Consider the following 18649-nt stretch of genomic DNA (forward strand, 5'->3'; position numbering starts at 1 on the left):
ATAATCAAAGAAAGAAGAGCCAGCTCTTTACAAATGATCAAATTGAGATAAGTGTAATACCACATTTTAAAAACGCAGCTCAGTGTTTTCTGTATTTGTGAGCACTGGAGATGGAGATGTTCAGCTTGCATTGATCTGTCAGTGGTGGAGGGAGGATGTTACATCTTTATACTTCCCTCCTCCCTCTCTCTGCCAAACCAAGCTCCCCCACCCATCCCACCTTCCTTCTCCCCAGCCCGTTCGCAACTGGGCTGATGAGGAATGCTCCGCGCGGAGAGGTAAAAACCGTCCCTCCCCCCTTCCCTGCTCTGTCTTGTTCGTCCGTAACCGGCCAGACGGCTTCTGGACCAACTCTTCTTCTACATCTTCTTTTCCTTCCATCCTGTGCAGGAGGCTGCAGAGTGAAGAGAGCAGGAAGCAGGACGTCGCAGTCAGGCGACAACAACTTGAGGCTGCTTGGTCCGCAGAGGAAAGGTAGGAGCACGACCGGGATCGGGAACTCTCTAGGCGAGGCTGAGATTGAACTAACCCACTGCCGCAGAACTGAATGCTGCGCGCATCGTTGCGGGAAAGATCCGCAGTCAAATTCTGTGAAGATGCGGTGCGGATGGTGCGTTCAATGTGCAAAAATGCGGTGTGTGGAGATGGCAAGAGCGCACGCGACATGGGTGAGGGCTGCAGTGTGATGCATTCACGTGTATACGTGGAATCACCTGTTTTGACTGTCTGTCTGGCTGAGATGCAGTGCTGATACCGTTACACCTTACTAGTTACTTCATTTAAAAAGTAATTGTGTTGCACCCCAGAATACTGACACCAAAAAGTAGCTGGTTACTCCGAAAGTAACTGCATAGTTTCAAATCACTCATTGAAGCCGACCCCCTAAAACTGCTGAAAAAGTCACACAATCCAAGTCGAATCTTACAACAAAATTGATTAAATCATGTACACCAAGCTGTGAAAGAGGTGAACCCTTCATTTTTCCTAGCTTATGCAATCTTAGGAGGTTACAAACTAACACATCCTTGACATTCCATATCCATTTTGTCTTTAAACCATTTAAAGATTTCCTTGCTCTCTGGATAATATCCAAGTCGTTTTCCTTCTTCTTTTCCAGGTATGTTGTATTGCAAAAATAATCTCGAAAATAAAAAGATCAAAATTCAGCACTCTTTTACCGTAAATTGTGAGCTCACATTCGCCCAATTGATTTTGTAGTTCCTGTTTAAGCCACACCCCCTGCCCACACACTGCTTACAACAAAATTTGCACGTATAAACTGACCTCCATGATTTCAATATCTTATTATATTGTTGTAAATACAGCTTAGGTGTGAGTACATACGGTAGAGAGAATATCACTAAGGAGAAATTACGCGTTTAGAAACAGTCGGGTTTAATGGGTAAATTGTTCTTTTCATTTGAAGAGCTTTTGGGCAGGGTTGGGTAGGGTTACTTTAACTGGATTACTTTTAATTACTTTTGGATTACTCCAATACCAAATATGCTAATAAAAGACAAAAGAAACTAAATATGAATAAAATTATGACTCACAACACGTGGTAAGCTTTCTCTCCTGGCTTTGATCTCTTTGATCTCCGGCAAAACTTACATAAAATGCGACAGAAACAAAATAAAATAAATCCAAACAGCTTGCCAACATCATTTTTTCCGTTCCATGTATTCCGTTACTCCCTAAGCCTGCACAAAATTTAGTAATTTTATTCATATTTAGTTTATTTTGCCTTTTTTAGCATATTTGGTAATCCAAAAGTAATTGAAGGTAATCAAGTTAAAGTAACCCTACCAACCCTGCTTTTGGGACAAGAAATGGTCCACATTAACCTGTTGCTTTAGTGAAGTGCTATTGACTAAAACTAGCCGAACTTTACACAGTTTTAAAGTATATATTACGCCTGTTATCAATCAAGAGACTGTTCAGCAGATTAAATCATTTTCATTTTCGAATGTTAAGTGTTGCATTTCAGCCCTCGAGAGTTGGCCTACTTTGCCACAAAACCCAAAGTGGACCGCACTACTGTTACTGGGAATGCATTTTCCCTTAATTACTCACATTTACTTTAAATCTTGGGTCTCTAACCTTTTTGAAGCTAAGAGATATCGATTATCTGCACCGCTTATCTTCAGTAGGGTCGCGGGGGTGCTGGAGCCCATCCCAGCTATCCTCTGGCAGTGGGCAGGGGACACCCTAAACTGCTTACCAGCCAGTCGCAGGGCACACAGGGACAGACAATTTGCTCACTCATTCAAACCTAGGGACAGTTTGGAAGGGCCAATTAATCTGACATGCATGTTTTTGGTATGTGTAAGAAAAAAGGAGTGCCTGGAGGAAACGCACACAAGCACGGGGAGAACATGCAAACTCCACACAGAAGGATTCGATCCCATGATCTCAGAACAGTGCAGCAGACGCGCTAACCACTCACCCGCTGTGCTGCCAAGCTGAGAGCTACTTGTTACTAATTCGCGCCCAGTTGGATAACAACCTTTCATGTTATTACTATGATGTTTCTTTGTTATTACCAGGCTTATTATTTGAAGTAAAGTTGAGAAGACTTAGTCAACCACAACTACCAAAAATATTCACTAGAAAATTTCCATGACCCACACTGGTGAGCTATTTTTTAGATCCGCTCCGCAAGCTACCCGGGTGTCCTTAGTGGGCTACCTGCACCACATTGACCACCCCTGCTTTAAATAATATAAAATGTATTTAATGAAAGAAAACAGCAAACAGACACTAAAATCAAAAAACAATGATAACTCAACCATAATCTGTTCTGGATCTGTGTTTTTACACCAATTTGTTTGAGTACAGAAACGATTTTTCATACACATTTTGCCACTTATTTATTTTTATACAGTACTTTTCTACCCATTCCAAAATTATAAAGATATTAATAAAATGTGTATCTGATAAATATTTAGATGTGTAGATAGTAAACACAATAAAGATAGAAATGTAAACCAATTTTTAACCTATTTACTGTACCTGTGAGCAGCAGAGTCATGGCAGACATTCTTGTATTTCGCAAATATCTCAATGTTTTATTATTTTCCTTTTCCTTTTCACAACATTTCTTGGGACCCATTACACTGTAGTATTAGCACTTAAACACACTCAATCACAATAACATTACTACATGTATTGTCGGACTGACAATCTAGATCAAAATTATGATAACCAAACGAGCTAGAGTAGCCAAGATGGCCGCTCAACAGACTCGGCCATGGATTCGGCTGTGTTCGGTTTTCAATTTCGAATACCAAGGAAAAGCAATAAATACACATTTTCGGTCAAATACCATTTTGTTTGAATACAGAGTCGTTTGAGTATCGAAGTATCACTGTATGGCAGAGGTCTCAAACTAGGAGCCTGGGGGCCATTTGAGGCCTTCCGGATGCTAGTTTGAGGCCCCTACCTTAATAAGAAAGTTGAAGGAATATTGTGTATTATTTGACCACTAGATGTTGTAGTACTCTTTTGCAACCGCAAATGAATGCTAAAAATCGAATGTAAGAATAAAAAATGTTATGCCCAGACTTTTGCCTTTTTTTTAAATTTTCAACAGTATGATGGCATAACATTTTGTCGTCTTCATCTCAGTGAGGCTCATGTTATATAAAATATATGTAAATTATTCGGTTTAGCACTCCTAAAAAATGTAAATCTTTTATTGTTTGATCAATATTATTTTGTTTTAACGATTGACATTTTTTACCACTTATAGGCACTGATTGATACACACAGCCCCTTTAAGTGCAGCCATTTTTGATTATGGATACATCTATTACTTTATGATTGATTTATTTTCATATGAATTCCTAATGTTTTATTTTAAAATAATTTTAGATCTGATTTTGTGTAGTTCATTTAAAAATATATATATTTGAAAATAATGCAATGTTCCGAACTTTTTTGTTGAAAACCTGAATTGGCCTAACCTCGCCGAGGCCCTAGCTCTGGTGGCCCACAGGTAAATTGGGTTTTAGACCTGGTCATCCTGGAATGGGGATGTCCTCATGTGCGGTTCCTTCTCAAAGTTTCTTCATTTTCCTCATGTTGAGGTTTTTGAGTTTTTCCTTGCCCTCATGTACGTTATAGATCAGGCGATGGTGTAATATTAGTCTGTAGTTTTAAATGGTCTGTAGTCTGTGCAGTTCTTTGAGACTCCTTGTGATTAAGGGCTATACAAATAAACATCACTTGACTTGACCCCTACTGTATAGCATTGCGCATACCAGCCCAGTAGATGGCGATGTATTTTTGTAAGAAGACAATACACATGAAAACAAGTTGAACGTCAACATAAAAATGCTAAGTAGACCTCTCTCGACATAGAGAGAAAATGTAAACTCACATAAGTCTTTGTCACCGTTTTCCGAGCTCGTACCAGTTTATTGTGAGCTATAACAAGCGCTGAGGCAGCATCAGGAACAAGCTATGAGTGGGCGTTTACTCTTCTGCGCGTGTTATTTTTTTTTAATCATCGGCGTCATCGCACCAATGCAGAAATGGCAACTTATGTAAGCCAAACTATTTGGAGTCCTGAAGACGAAAGAATTCTACATCTTCCGTTTTCAGTGAATCGTGTTTACGCAAGCGTGACCTCTTTTGCAAGGAATCGCACAAGCGAACAATAAGAAAGCCCTTTGCATTTGTTCATAACACTTAATCGAGTCTTTGTAATGATAATAACGTGGGAAGCGCACCTGATTGTGACCAAGAGTGCCTTCGTTTTTTTTCTCTCTCTTTTAGTTGTCACACAGAAGGAAGCCTTACATGGACAGACACTCTGGACTGTAGCTCGGATGCATATTCATCAAAGTGTAGACACAAGCACGCACACAGAGATTGAACCTGGAACACAAAACTCACTCAGACAGATTTATTGACGCACTGAGCATGTGCTGGATTTATCAGACAGATGCAGCCAGTCCTCTGTGGACGCACCTTCATTTAGCGAAGGTCAATGGTGCCCGTCACTTACTTTTGGAAACTGTTGGCCAAAAAATCTCGATATTGGTCTTTTGTATGGTCCAAACATGTAATAAAAACTTTACAAATGAGAAAAGAGAAATACGAAAGTGAGAATCTTAAGAATCATTACTTTGAAATTTGCATTGTATTGTCAGAAGTCTGCTTTTGAATTCAGAATTTAGACTTTATACTGTTTTTTCCCATTGGCCAAATACTAAAATTAAAAAGTGGGCTCTGTTTTCATAACCTTTATTTGCATCTTTAATTGTTTGACTCAATTTGCTTATTAGGATGCTTTCTCAGTTTTATTCATTGAGCGATAGAACTAATACCAGGCAGAAGGTAAGAACTGCCATCCTAAAGACATTTTGGAGGGCCAGTACTCAATAGAAAAGGTCGCTTTTATGTATTGGGAATTTCCTGTGATGAGAAAAAAAATGTCCCTATTCAGCTTTTCTTTCATTTAAAACAGTGGCTGGTAATCTTTTCTGTACCAAGGACTGGGTTAATGTCGGACTATGTTCTTGCGCCCCGACCAAATAATAATAATAGTAATAAATGCAATGACAATAATATATCTATCTATCTACCCTGGTCATATGCCTCGAGATGGGTGACCGAAAGCAAGACAAACACATACGCAAAAACAAAGAAAGAAAATTGGAAAAAGGAGCAAAAAACAAAAAATTGGACCAAAACCCCATAAAAGTTAAGCACCTCGGCACCCAAGGTGGTCATGCTTTCGTCCCTCCAGATGAAAAGGAACACAAGAAAGCGGCCATGTCACTCGGGTCAGGTTGACACAACACACTCTTCTGTTTAACAACAGGGCCCGAAAGCTTTCACTGGTTTACCCCTACCGTATCATACAGGTGCCATGCCCATCCCTTAGAACACGTCCAAACATCCCCTATCACCAGCAAGAGCTCTAGCTTCCGCTACATTTAGACCTCTTTCCTCTCCATCCACCCACATCAATCGCGGCCTTCCACTTGATCTCCACCCATTTACTTCTGCTATGACAATAATAAAAATAATAAAAACAAGAATCCCATATCCATTGTATAATTACTTGGAATCTAGATGGCATAGGAAAAGGCATTTAATTTTATGTCATCATCACCCTATTTTTACTCACGGTACAATGTTGTACACCGTTGTTGGCTGAATTCTCTCCCATGATGATTCATTACAACATTGTACTTTGTTAGGCTTTGAGTAAAAATAATGAAATGGTGAGATAAAACATATTATACAGTCTTTGCCCTCCATTCAGCAATGGACAGAATGGTAAAACCTTTTTAAGCGAGAGCTTTGGTTTGAGTTATCATTCGGGAAGAGGTTTCTTGACCCTTTCCCCTTATAAGCTCCGGTCCATGTCGTACCACGCCCTCAGAATTGCCTTTTTCTTTCAGTGCCTGATTTTTTAAGGCGATGGGTGAGTGATTAAGATTTGGCACTCTCACCACCGTGATCAAGGTTTGATTGCCGTTGCTGAACAACGGAAGTCATTGATATGTGTCGACTGATCAGTCATTACTCGATTACAGTAATATACTACCATAAAACCTCAAAGGATTAACGCACACCTGAACTGAGTTTTCTTTTGTGTGACAAAAATGTGTGACAACACAAATGAATACAATATAAGAGAAAAAAATTACGTTTTTTTTTTGTCTTTCTGTGCGGCCCTGTACCAAACGACCCACCACCCGGTACCGTTCTGCAGCCCAGTGGTTATCGGTTACTGTCGCTCAGTTTCTCTCTGATTTGTTTCCTTTTTTTCTCGGCATGATTATACAATTAGTACATAAATAGACGAATCAAGCATGGGAAGCAACATTACTAAGTAGTACTAGTAATAAAGTCAGGACTCTGGCTTTAGTTGGAATTTTTAAGCGAGAAATTTAGGAATAAAGTCAACATTTCGCGACTCAGAATACAGTTTACTGAATAAAGAAAGCAAATCTTGATGAAAAGTGTATAAAGAAGCTGACCCACATTTTCTTACTTGAGTAAAAAAAAAAACTAAAGAGCAATTGTAACCATGATGAAAATGTATTTTGAAAATTATTTGTGATAATTCTCAAAGGGACATGCTGTATTATGTAATGCCTTTTAGCAGTAAAAATAAACTTAATTCATTAAACAAAAAACATTATTGATTCTAATGATAAACACAGATACATTGGACTATTATATAAAAGAGCACTTTTTAAAAATGCACATAAGTTGAGAAATGTATTTTACATAACATGATCATCACCCAGAGGGAGTTGACATGATTTTCTACTATTTTGCTGCTACTGCTATCTCAAAAACCAAAATCCCTTGTGAAAGGTGTTTCAGAAAAAAATGAGATAGTTTGCTCAATTTTAGGCCTGTCTAATTCGTATTTTTCCTTGTGTTTAGTAGCACTCATTTTCGTCTGTACTACACGAAATGTAGAACTCTGGTGGTCAAATATTACAAGGTATCTCTTCAACTATATGATTTTATTGCATCAGCACAATTCAATTAACTATACATAACACCTTTACCTGAGGGACAAACAAAATTCCAGCTCAGCACACGTATTTGTACGTCTAGATAAAACACACACTTACTCCATCATGAATTATTATGACCACTGCTACTATAATGCTAAAATAGTAAATTTTAGCAAATGTATTTTCAAGTACTGTGTCTAGAGGGAATTTGGCAATAGTTGTACATTTTTCACAGAGGTATTTATGTAATGATTTAGGTATTGATTTAGGTATGTACCTCATTTAACTAAAACGGCCCGATCATACAAAAGCTACCTGGACATTTTTAATGATAAAATACTACAATAAATGTTTAAAAAAATATGCCAATTATTTTCATGCTAAAATTGTTTTGCATAAACTAAAAACAAGTCAAAGACAACCAATATTTGTACAGTTTTCAGCAAAATGCATAACCGTTTTTTTATGTGAGCTGTGTAGCATTTCTAGTGTATAACATGCTCCCAAAAATGTTATCCCTCCATCCATTATTTGCTCAGCTTATCCACAGTAAGGTCGCAGGGGTGGTGGAGCCCATTGAAGCTATCTTCGGGCGGTGGGTCATTCACACCTTTGGTCCGGCCAATTAACCTGACATGCATGTTGTTTTGGAATGTGGGAGGAAACAAGAGTGCCTGAAGGAAACCTACGCAAGCACGTGGAAAACATGCAAACTCCACACAAGAAGGTTCGATCTCATGACCTCAGAACTGTGCTGCACACGCGCTGACCACTGTGTTGCGACCCAAAAATATGATCTCATCTCATCTCATCTCATAAGCTGCACCGCTTATCCTCAGTAGGGTCGCGGGGGTGCTGGAGCCCATCCCAGCAATCATCGGGCAGTGGGCAGGGGACACCCTGAACTGGTTGCCAGCCAATCGCAGGGCACACAGGGACAGACAACTCGCTCGCTCATTCACACCTAGGGACAATTTGGACCGGCCAATCCACCTGAAATGCATGTCTTTGGAATGTGGGAGGGAACCGGAGTGCACGGAGGAAACCCACGCAAGCACGGGGAGAACATACAAACTCCGCACAGGAAGTCCGGTAGCTGGATTTGAACCCACACAGGAGGTTCCCGAGACCTTAGAACTGTGCCGCACACGCGCTAACCACTGCGCCACCGTGCTGCCCCAAAAATATTAATTAATTTAAATTACTATTTCATGTTGCTATGTAGTAGACTTGTCTGCCTTTTATCACTATAAAAGTGCACTAATTTACCCTCATATTGGTTTCAACCTAGATTTTTACTTTTCAGGCTTCCAGCACAAAAACTATTATAGACGCAATTGCTGGCAAGGAAACACCGCTCAGAAATTCCAAAGATTGGAAAATGAAAACTGCTCTTTGAAAGACCAGAGCCAAAATGTCACCCTGGAATCTCCAACCAAGCGGCAGATGTTACAGATTTCATTGGTCAAATTCCAAATTATGAAAACACTTAACAGTTTGAATTTTGCGACAACATTGTAAAGTAAAATAATGTAAACAGAGTAAAGTCAAACGAAGCACTCACACTGCTGTGACCCCACAGAGTGCCTGCAGTTATGCAAACATTTTGAAGCGATGGAACACAATGTCGGTCGCTGGAAATTCTTCCACGCGGCTGCACTATTTGATTTATACCGCCCTTGCCATCCGTGCAGCAATAGCGACAAAATGGTTGGACCTTTTTACATGAGAGCTTTGGTTTGAGTTAACATTCGGGAAGAGGTTTCTTGACCCTTTCCAGTCATAAGGTCCGGTCCATGTCATAGCACACCCTCAGAATTGTTTTTTTCTATCAGTGCCTGATTTTTGAAGGCTTGACTTCCAGTACTATAGGTGTGGCCCGCGTCCCTGCGTCCTAGACGCATCATTTTTGCTGGGGACGCATATTGTCAAGTCAACGTGCATCCCCGGGACGCAACCTTTTTGACACAAAATTGTCATTTTTACCCGATTACATTTTTTTTTAAACAAAGATTTACCGCACTCCAAACTTTTCGTCAGGCAGATCGGCCATTGTTGTTTTGGTCTCGCGGTTCGAGTTTTCGTCTGCACGCCGATCTCGGCAAACGAGATCTTGTTGTTTCAAGATTACGACATTGTTGTGGTGGTTGTCGTCGAGGGAAAGTGAAGGCTAAGTATGCCTCCGAAAAAAGTTAGTATTAGGTGAAAATCAACAAAAATTTGTTAATTTCATCACTGTCTGTAATAAGTCAAAACGTAACACAGAAAGTGGTAACAACCGCAATAATTCCGGCACGAAAAAACGGCGGAGAAATTCTTCGGAAGATCGCGAAGGCAAGGAAAACACGCGTGTTGAAGCCAAAGATTCGACAAAAGAAAACAAACAAAAGAATACTCCTAGCAAGGACTTTTCTGCCAAATTGGACTCAATTATATTCCTGGTTACGCTATGAGGAGGATGATAATGGATTGGACCTTGAGAAGGCATTACAACTGTGGCGGGACAGCAAACCACAAAGAATATATGAATTGGAAAATCTGAAGTGATAACTTGCCTTGTATTACCAATTAACTGTGATGATTGAAACTGCACAAATATATAGACTAATATTTCAGCAATATGATTTTGTTTAATGTACAATATTTTTGTGAAGTGAAAAATCTGAAGTGATAACTGCTTTGTATTACCAATAAACATGATTAAAACTGAATGAATATATAGATTTATATTATATATTTGTCGCCAATTTACAATGTCAACCTCGACAACACTAAATTTTGGGGACCCATAGATCTCTGTTGGGACCCATAGATTTTTGAGCATGCCAGTCCCCGGGACCCATCACTTTTCACAGGTAAAATGAACACTGCACCTGCATCACTTTCAGTGGGCTTTTAAAGGTGATTGTTTTATGACCCTAAAAATATTTGTCATATTCCGACTAGACATGGAGTTACGATTGGTTATCACGGAAATTTGCTTAGCATGTCCTGGAAAGCTGTGACTGATGGCTTGTCGGGTTGAGTTACTAGAGGTAATCCTGTTCTCAGCATGGGAAAATTCCCCCAGAGCCCAACTGGCAGTATCCGTCATGCAATAGGAGGACCAACAAGCTCCCTTATTTTTGAAGAAATCCCTATTACTTATTCGTCAGACAATCATAAAAGTTGTTATCTCTATGTGTCTGTCATGTGTTAGGGGAACCTGGTAGCGAAAGGCTCATTACAGAGGAGCAAGAAATGCTTTTTCTTGCAAGTGTGTGCTTTTTCTGCGGCCAAAAGGGACATCACATGACCAACTGCTTTTTCAGAGACAGCAAAGGCTGTCTCTGAAACTCAGAAAACTACCAGGGACATGTACACAAGTCAGGGCCAGCAGCTTCCTGCCCTCTTAGCTGAGGTCTCAATGAACTTAGGAAGGGTCGAGATGGTGGCTCTCATTGACCCTGGTTCAAACTATGATTTATTGATCTAAGTCAATGGCCCTGGTTTGTTTGGCCAAGGGTTGTCTTTAAGTCAATTTTACACATTAAAACCACAGCTTGACAACATCAATCACATTACTGTGCATGTTGAGAGATGGCTCGTTGGTCTAGGGGTATGATTCTCGCTTTGAGTGCGAGAGGTCCCGTGTTCAAATCCTGGATGAGCCCAGTATTTCCAAGATGTCCCTTTTGATGGTCTCCTGGCACAGTCTCTTTAAGGCCCGGTCACACAGCCTTTCACGGGCGTATCGCGGCTGAATCACGGGCAGAAATTTCTGGCCGTGAAGCAGACGCTGTTGGACGCTTTGAGATCGCGATACAGCCGTGCTTTACACGCGGTAAGAAATTCACACGCGGTTGGCCGCGCAAAAAAACTTTTTTGCGCTGCTCAAAAATTTAGACCACGGGTAACCACGGCATCGCTCTGTCGCCCGCGGTTAGCCGCGATAAGGACGCGGAACAGTCGCCGGAAGGACACGGAACAGTCGCCGGCCAATTTTGCACATTTTCCACCGCGGGCAACCATGGACAAAAAAAAAATCGCAAAATTTTACCCGCGATACAGACGCGAAAGGCTGTGTGACCGGGCCTTTAGTCTGCTCTCTCTGTAGCAAGTGGCCAGGTCCAGCAGACCCAGAGCATCCTCTGGTGGCAGGTTGATGCAATCAGTGTAGAGGTACTCCAGGAATGCTCGTTACACAAGGAAAGGAAACTGGTGGATTTCTATTGTGTCTTCATCCGTTTCATTTAGCAGTACACGGAAATGTTCACACATTATGTTAGTTTCGCCGTACGTTGCACGTTGTACTAAAATGCTAATTCCCCTTATAGTTTTGAAAGCCAGTGGAGGTGCTAACCACATGTTACTGACAGAGAAGGACCGGCCGAATGTTAGAATCCAGTTTGCCATGCACATCATTTGATATCAGTGAATCAGGAGGCGCACTCCTGGTAGTTATGTATCTGGAAAGTATTTGTTTGGACTACATGCCAGCCGAATATTATGACCTGAGAAAGGTTTTCAGTAAAGGCCAACCTAAATCGCTTTCACCCCATCGTCCCTCTGATTGCGCCATAGAACTGATTCTGGAAGACTGCTAACCAATTGATGCATCTATCCAGTTTCCAAACCTGAGAAGGAGACTTTGCACGAATACCGTACATTTCTGATCCCTGGCGGAGAGATTATTACTCCACATTTTTCTGCAAATGAATCCATTGACACTCAATGATACAGCGACTTTTCGTGGTAAATAATCAAACATTGGACGGCACGGCGCCTAAGTGATTAGCGTGTCTGTGACACAGTCCTGAGGTAATGGGATCAATTCCAGCTACAAGCCTTCCTGTGCAGAGTTTGTATGTTCTCCCCATGCTTGCGTGGGTTTCCTCCGGGCACTGCAGTTTCCTCCCACATTCCAAAGACATGCATGTCAGGTTTATTGGCCTGTCCAAATTGTCCTTAGGTGTGAATTCGAGTGAGTTGTATGTGTCTGTGTGCCCTGCGACTGGCCGGTAACCAGTTCAGGGTCTCCCCTGCCCACTGCCCGGCGACAGCTGGGATGGGCTCCAGCACCGACTGAGGATAAGAGGTGCAGATAATTAAACACTGTGACTTAACCTTTGCATTTCTTCCATCAAGAGTTTATAATACACGAACATGCCAACAGAGCATATTTGAATGAAAAGAAGAATCAAATGAATCCTTGCTTAGGCTAAAATTGTCTTCTGAGGAGCTGGGTGTCGGGCCCCTATTTTTTTAACATTTTCTCCTAGGTGGGGCATAACACACACAAATTCATTTTCTTATATGCGTGTAGTAGCAAGAAAGAGCAATCCAGGCATCATACCTCGGCTGAATACAAAACATGAATGACCAAGGGTCATGCGTTCACGTCATATCACCTGCCACCGGGAAGGAACAATTTTGATTGTTGACAAAAATGAAGCTGGAGATGACCCCAAATATACAATCCCTACATTATTTAAATGCATTTCAAACACGATTCCAAAATGAAATAATGCATACACAACATCAATTTTTGTACATACCTTTATATTTCACACAGCACATTAGTTTTAAGTAAAATGAAGGCTGAGAAGTTGAACATGTAATTTGAATTTTTGCGAATAAATGGAATTTGATTGCGATGTTCGATACAATGTATTTATTGGCAGTAGACCATGGGGAAATAACCGTAAATTCCGGACTATAGAGCGCACTTGACTATAAGCCGCACCCATCACTTTTTGAGTTATTTGTATTTACACAATCCACACACATGCTGCGGACGCCCGTAGCATAGCTTGCAACAAAGCCGCAAATTTAACTTGAGCTGCTCTGTAAGTTCCATAATTGTGGGGTTTTTAAGGGTTATTGCTCTATCTTCGTTATTCATTATCCATTATCCGTAATCGGTCAGTTCATAATACGTTACAAAGCCTAGGAGCCGGGACACTTACTCTCAGCCAAAAGGCCAAGCTAAGGTCCTAGCCCTAGAGCCTTGCTGCGATCATTGCGAATGCACCGTTCCCGGAGGTACTGCAATACCGGGCCGATGCGTGGAGTGGACAGAGCAAGCTCTTATTCCATCTCCGGATTGCAAAAATCAAAGATCATGGCATGACGAAAGAACGGTAAGGATGTACCTCACTGTAATCTCATAGATAGTATTGTAAATTCTTTTTTTGGTTTGAACAAATTTATTGACACTTAAAAACTGAAAAACAATCATGACAATCTCAACAGCAATTAAGCACATTCACAACATTATATTCTAATATGACGTTTTTAACAGCAAACACAAAGTGAGGTTTGAACAAACCTTCTCGAAAATCTTATTAGCAATCAAGCATATTCACAATTTCATTATATAACATCTTTGTTAGTGTCAGTAAATTCATTGATAGTATACAAATCCAGAACCACAGTTGACATCACAAACAGAAAATGATACCCGTAATTAAGGTATGATGCAGACTTGTAAAGTCGGGGTCCCGTTGAAAGTAATCCAAGTGAACAAAATGTATATTCCCAAAGTTAAGGGTGGGAAAAATATATATCCACTATTGTCCGCTGCGACAACAGACAGATCTACCGGTAACTCAGCTTTACCACATTTCCCATCAGCCCGCGTTTGCTCTGCCCCTTATTTTTGATTCATCCGTGGAACACATAACAGAATAAATCTCTAAAATAAATACATTACAAAAATATACAGTTGCAAATACATATTATACATGGTTACACATATTTACGAAGAAAGACAGTACACCGAGAGAGTTTTCAAAGCTTTAATAGTAATAATATAACTTTCATCCCAAACAGTGCCTTTGAAAGGTGCAAACACGCTAGTAGGATCACGCTCGCAATGTATCAAACATAGCTGTGAAAAAAACCATCCCGTAAATGTGTAAGTCACGGTAAATCGTCCTCAACTTCCTTCTCACAACTATCGCCATCAAGGGCATCTTCCTCAGTACCGGTACGTGTCTTAACTTTACAGAAAATATATGCTAAAGCTTAGAGGTTGCAGTCTTTCTTGGCGCACATTTTCTACTGGTCTTAATCTCACCTTTTAAACTCCTGCGCCGCTGGTGGCTGTTAGAAAAATTCCATAAATTAGCCGCTTCCCTGAATAAGACGCAGGGCTGAACATTTGGGAAAAAAGTAGCGGCTTATAGTCCGGAATTTACGGTAAAAGGAAAATCTACAGTGACATTAACTATACCTGCTTTGTACTTATAATGATATTGTTTCTATTTAGCGCTTACTCGTGGTTGAAACTTCATTCATTAAAAAAACATTATTGATTTGAATAATAAGCAAAAATAATAACTATCATAAGAACGTGCATTTTTTCTTAAGAAAGTCTTGTTGGTCAAGAAATTTGTATTTATTTTACATAACATGAAGAGGAAGATGATTGTCTGCCTACTTACTTATATGGGTACCCCTAAAATACAAAAAAACGTATTAAAAGTTGGGCAAAAAATGAGAAATAAATAGTGCTGTTTATTTACTGAGTCTTGGTAGTTTGTAATCTTCCTTGTGCTTCGTAGCACTCGTTTTCTGTTGCAATCCGCAATACAGCGACATTTAGTGGTCAAATATTACACTGTTTCCCCTTAAGTAGCTTTTAAGCAGTTGCATAAAGATGACTTCGTCAAACCTGACCCCCCATAAAACACTGAAATATGCTTGTGAGGCAAGACTCAACAGCTTCCATGTATCAGTTTTAAATAGGACGCCTTCTCTGTATAATGAGCGGCTGTCTTCATAAAATGAAAACATTGCGTACCACTAATGCACCGGCATTTTTCCGCCCCGAAGAGCAAGGATGTGGCTTCTGTATCGGTGCGGCAGAGGGCAAAAAAGAAAGGTGGATTTAACGCATATAGACACGACATGTATTGAGGGCGGCAGTAACTGCGGGGATGCCGCAGCCACGTGTTAGCAATCAGATGAATATTCATGACCAAACAGCAGCAGAACACGGGAGTTGGTTCGGTGATGGCAATTTGAGGTGTTGTTGCTGCAGCAGATGTGAGAAATCAAAGCCCTGAACAACCATAAACTCAGTTTTTTTCAAGAGGAAACTGACGAAAACTATTCTGGTAATAGACTAGGATACCAATGTAAATAACCTTGATAAAAAAAGTTAAGTATATACAGTAAACACCCAGTGATTGCGGTTAATGGCAACCAGGACCCCCCGCAAAACGTAAAAATCCATGATGTAACTACCGTAAATTCCGGACTATAAGCCGCTTCTTTTTCCCCAAACGTTCAACCCTGCGGCTTATTCAGTGATGCGGCCAATTTATGTAATTTTTCTAACGGCCGCCAGCGGCGCTCGAGTACAAAAGGTAATATTTAGACCAGTGGAATATACTGCACGTAAACTTTACTCTTCGAGCGTGTTTTTGAATAAGGGAGCGTGGGACGACGTCTATATGACAAAGTCTCTTTCCCATACTGAAGGAAGTCGACTTTGATGACGTCAGTTTTAAGGAGGAAGATAAGGACGGTTTACCGTGGTTTCTACATGTACGGTATGTTTTTATTTAACCGACCCGTTTACTGCGTCGCGAGCGTGTTGCTAGTAGCGTTTTGCTACCCTTCACAGCCACGGTTTGGGATGAAAGTTATAACATTATTATTAAAGCTTTGAAAACTCTCTCTTTGTACCGTCTTTCTTTGTAAATATGTGTAGCCATGTATAATATGTATTTGCAACTGTATATTTTTGTAATGTATTTATTTTAGAAACTTATTCTGATATGTTTTGCACGAGCAAATGAGAAAGAAGGGGCGGGGCAAACGTGGGCTGACGGGACGTGGGGTAAAGGTGAGACGTGTTTTTGGATGCGGCTGACAATAGTGGATATATATTTTTCCCACCCATACCTTTGGAAATATACACTTTTTTCTTGGATTACTTTCAACGGGCACCCGGACTCTGCATCGAACCTTAAGTACCGATATCATTTTCCGTTCATTTTGCCGGCTGTGATTTTTGGACTATGGGTTAATTTTGTCTTTGTGTTGCATTTTTCAATGTGGGCGCATGCGGCTAATATACAGGTGCGGCTTGTGTATGTACAAAATTGGTTTTCCTCCCGAAATGTGGTGGGTGCGGCTTATAATCAGGTGCGCTCTATAGACCGGAATTTACGGTACGTACCATAGAAGCACCCAAGAGTCAAACTTACCTCGTGACGACGTCCTTAGGGACTGAGAGTATACGACTGTAACAAATATAGATCTAGGAATAATAATATAGAACACAGAACTGCAGTTGAATTACACAAAAGTAAAATAAAATCATAAAGCTTCTTTCAGTGTAGGAAGGCAATTTAGAGAGCAGCTGGCAAGCTGTACACAGAGGGCATGCTCGGATTGAGCCAGGTCTCCGTGTTGATTAAATTACAAGGGTCACAAAGGTTGCTTTTTCCCACCAGTTGTAGCTTTAGGTCATCAGTTTAATGGGTAATGGATCTGGTATTGGTGAGATACAGCCTAAGTCGTGGCTTGTTTCATAGTTGTAGAAGTAGACCAGACCTGCAGCACCGCTATTCCTTTCTTTCCTGACGCCGCCTCAGTCCCCTCCCGATAACAATCCAAAAAGCACCCACTGGTGATCACCATTTTTCTACGCTCTTATGATTATCCTCAGAGTCCGATTTAACCAGTGAATTGATAGTCGATGCAACGAGCCACTAAAGATAGCAGTCGCTGTGCTTTACAGTTTGGTTTGGTAGCAACATTGACTTAAACGCATACCCGCTGTTTGACTGACAGCATACATCAGCCAATCAAAGAAGAACTCTCTGACAGTCACGCCCATCAAAATCACACACACACCTGTGCACACGCAGACAAAACCTGTCCCCGTGATAGTATTTGCTGTGTGCTGTTTGCTGTTGAACATAATGCACAACATGTTGATAAAGGCAATTCAAATAAAAATCAGTAAACCAGCGATACCTGAAATAGTGAGGAGACTCTGTATGCCCTATTTCCACTAGACAACCATGCGTGAATAAAAATGGTGTCGTTCTCAGGTCCGAATCAGCAATTAGCAGAGATCTCTTCTGCCTTGCCCAAACATGGACTTCCCCGATGAGCTCCTGCTGGCGGAACTGCAGCTGTACAACGACTCTCTCTTCCAGAACAACTTCAGCAGCGCTTACAACGACACTGATGCCCTGTTGCCGACCGGAGTTCGGGTCACCATTGTGGTCGTCTACATGATTGTGTGTGTGATCGGCCTGGTGGGGAACTTCTTGGTCATGTATGTCATTATAAGGTAAGAAAAGCTTCTGTCGGGTATTTGCGCTCGAACGCAAAATACATATTCAGTTTTCGCACCGCTTATCCTCACTGGTTCATAACAGCAAATAACTGAAAAGTCTGCTGGTATTTGGTAGGCGTGGGCGATACTGGGAAGTTTGGTATCGATTTGATTCAAGTTAATACATGGTATTGGATTGATACTGTTCCTATACTGGTACTTTTTGCTAAGAAATGTGATGCTCATTTAATAATTCAACCCTCCTCGACTTGAGTTTGTTTATAGTTGCAATAAAAAAAGATTTAAGGCACTAAATGTAATATTTTTCATTAAATAACTACAACGCAAACATTAATACCGAAAAATAATGGACATATTGATATTACAACTGTTTCAGAACAAAAACCAAGATAGGTAAACCAAAAAAGCAGCAACGTAATCAAAATACTGTATAACAATGTTAACTACAGAACTAAAAATACCTTTCAATGTACAATGTGTTAAAATAGCTAACGTAAATTAAGTGTCAATTGCCTCTTAGGGGAAAGTTTTTACTCAGGAACATCTAATTGTTTCCATATAGGTTGCAGCTTACTGTTCTCTGCAGGGTGAGCTTTTTTTATGCGTTTATGTAAATTTGTAGTGTTGCCACAGAAGCAGACCACTTCATCATACAAACTACACTTGGCATTGTCCTTTTCTGTAGTTGAAAAAAATCCACACCATGCTCTGCTTCCTGTTTGCTTCTGGTAGGCTGGGGTGTATAGCTTTGGCCCTCTCTTCTGCCTGACAGAATAGATGCAGCAGCTGGCCAGGTAGGGAGAGGTGTTAAAAGTGTGCCTGTCAGTTACAAATTCAGGCATAAACATGGATTGTC

General features: G+C 40.6%; 1 protein-coding gene and 1 pseudogene across 1 annotated transcript in view; one reads left to right on the forward strand and one right to left on the reverse strand.

Moving 5' to 3' along the window:
* The first annotated feature begins 236 nt into the window (after positions 1 to 236).
* oprl1 (opiate receptor-like 1) overlaps positions 237 to 18649 on the forward strand; it is a 97083-nt gene continuing 78670 nt past the window's right edge. The window contains exons 1-3 of the mRNA XM_088330934.1: positions 237 to 278; positions 391 to 474; positions 17543 to 17787. Of these exons, the coding sequence (XP_088187060.1) occupies positions 17588 to 17787 (200 nt within the window). The 5' untranslated portion in view covers positions 237 to 278; positions 391 to 474; positions 17543 to 17587. The remainder of the gene's footprint in view (positions 279 to 390; positions 475 to 17542; positions 17788 to 18649) is intronic.
* LOC148369012 (U2 spliceosomal RNA) lies at positions 13493 to 13649 on the reverse strand (annotated as a pseudogene).

This window comes from Urocampus carinirostris, chromosome 3 (assembly GCF_059441175.1).
Source record: "Urocampus carinirostris isolate Australia breed hairy pipefish chromosome 3, RoL_Ucar_1.0, whole genome shotgun sequence".
Lineage (NCBI taxonomy): Eukaryota > Metazoa > Chordata > Actinopteri > Syngnathiformes > Syngnathidae > Urocampus > Urocampus carinirostris.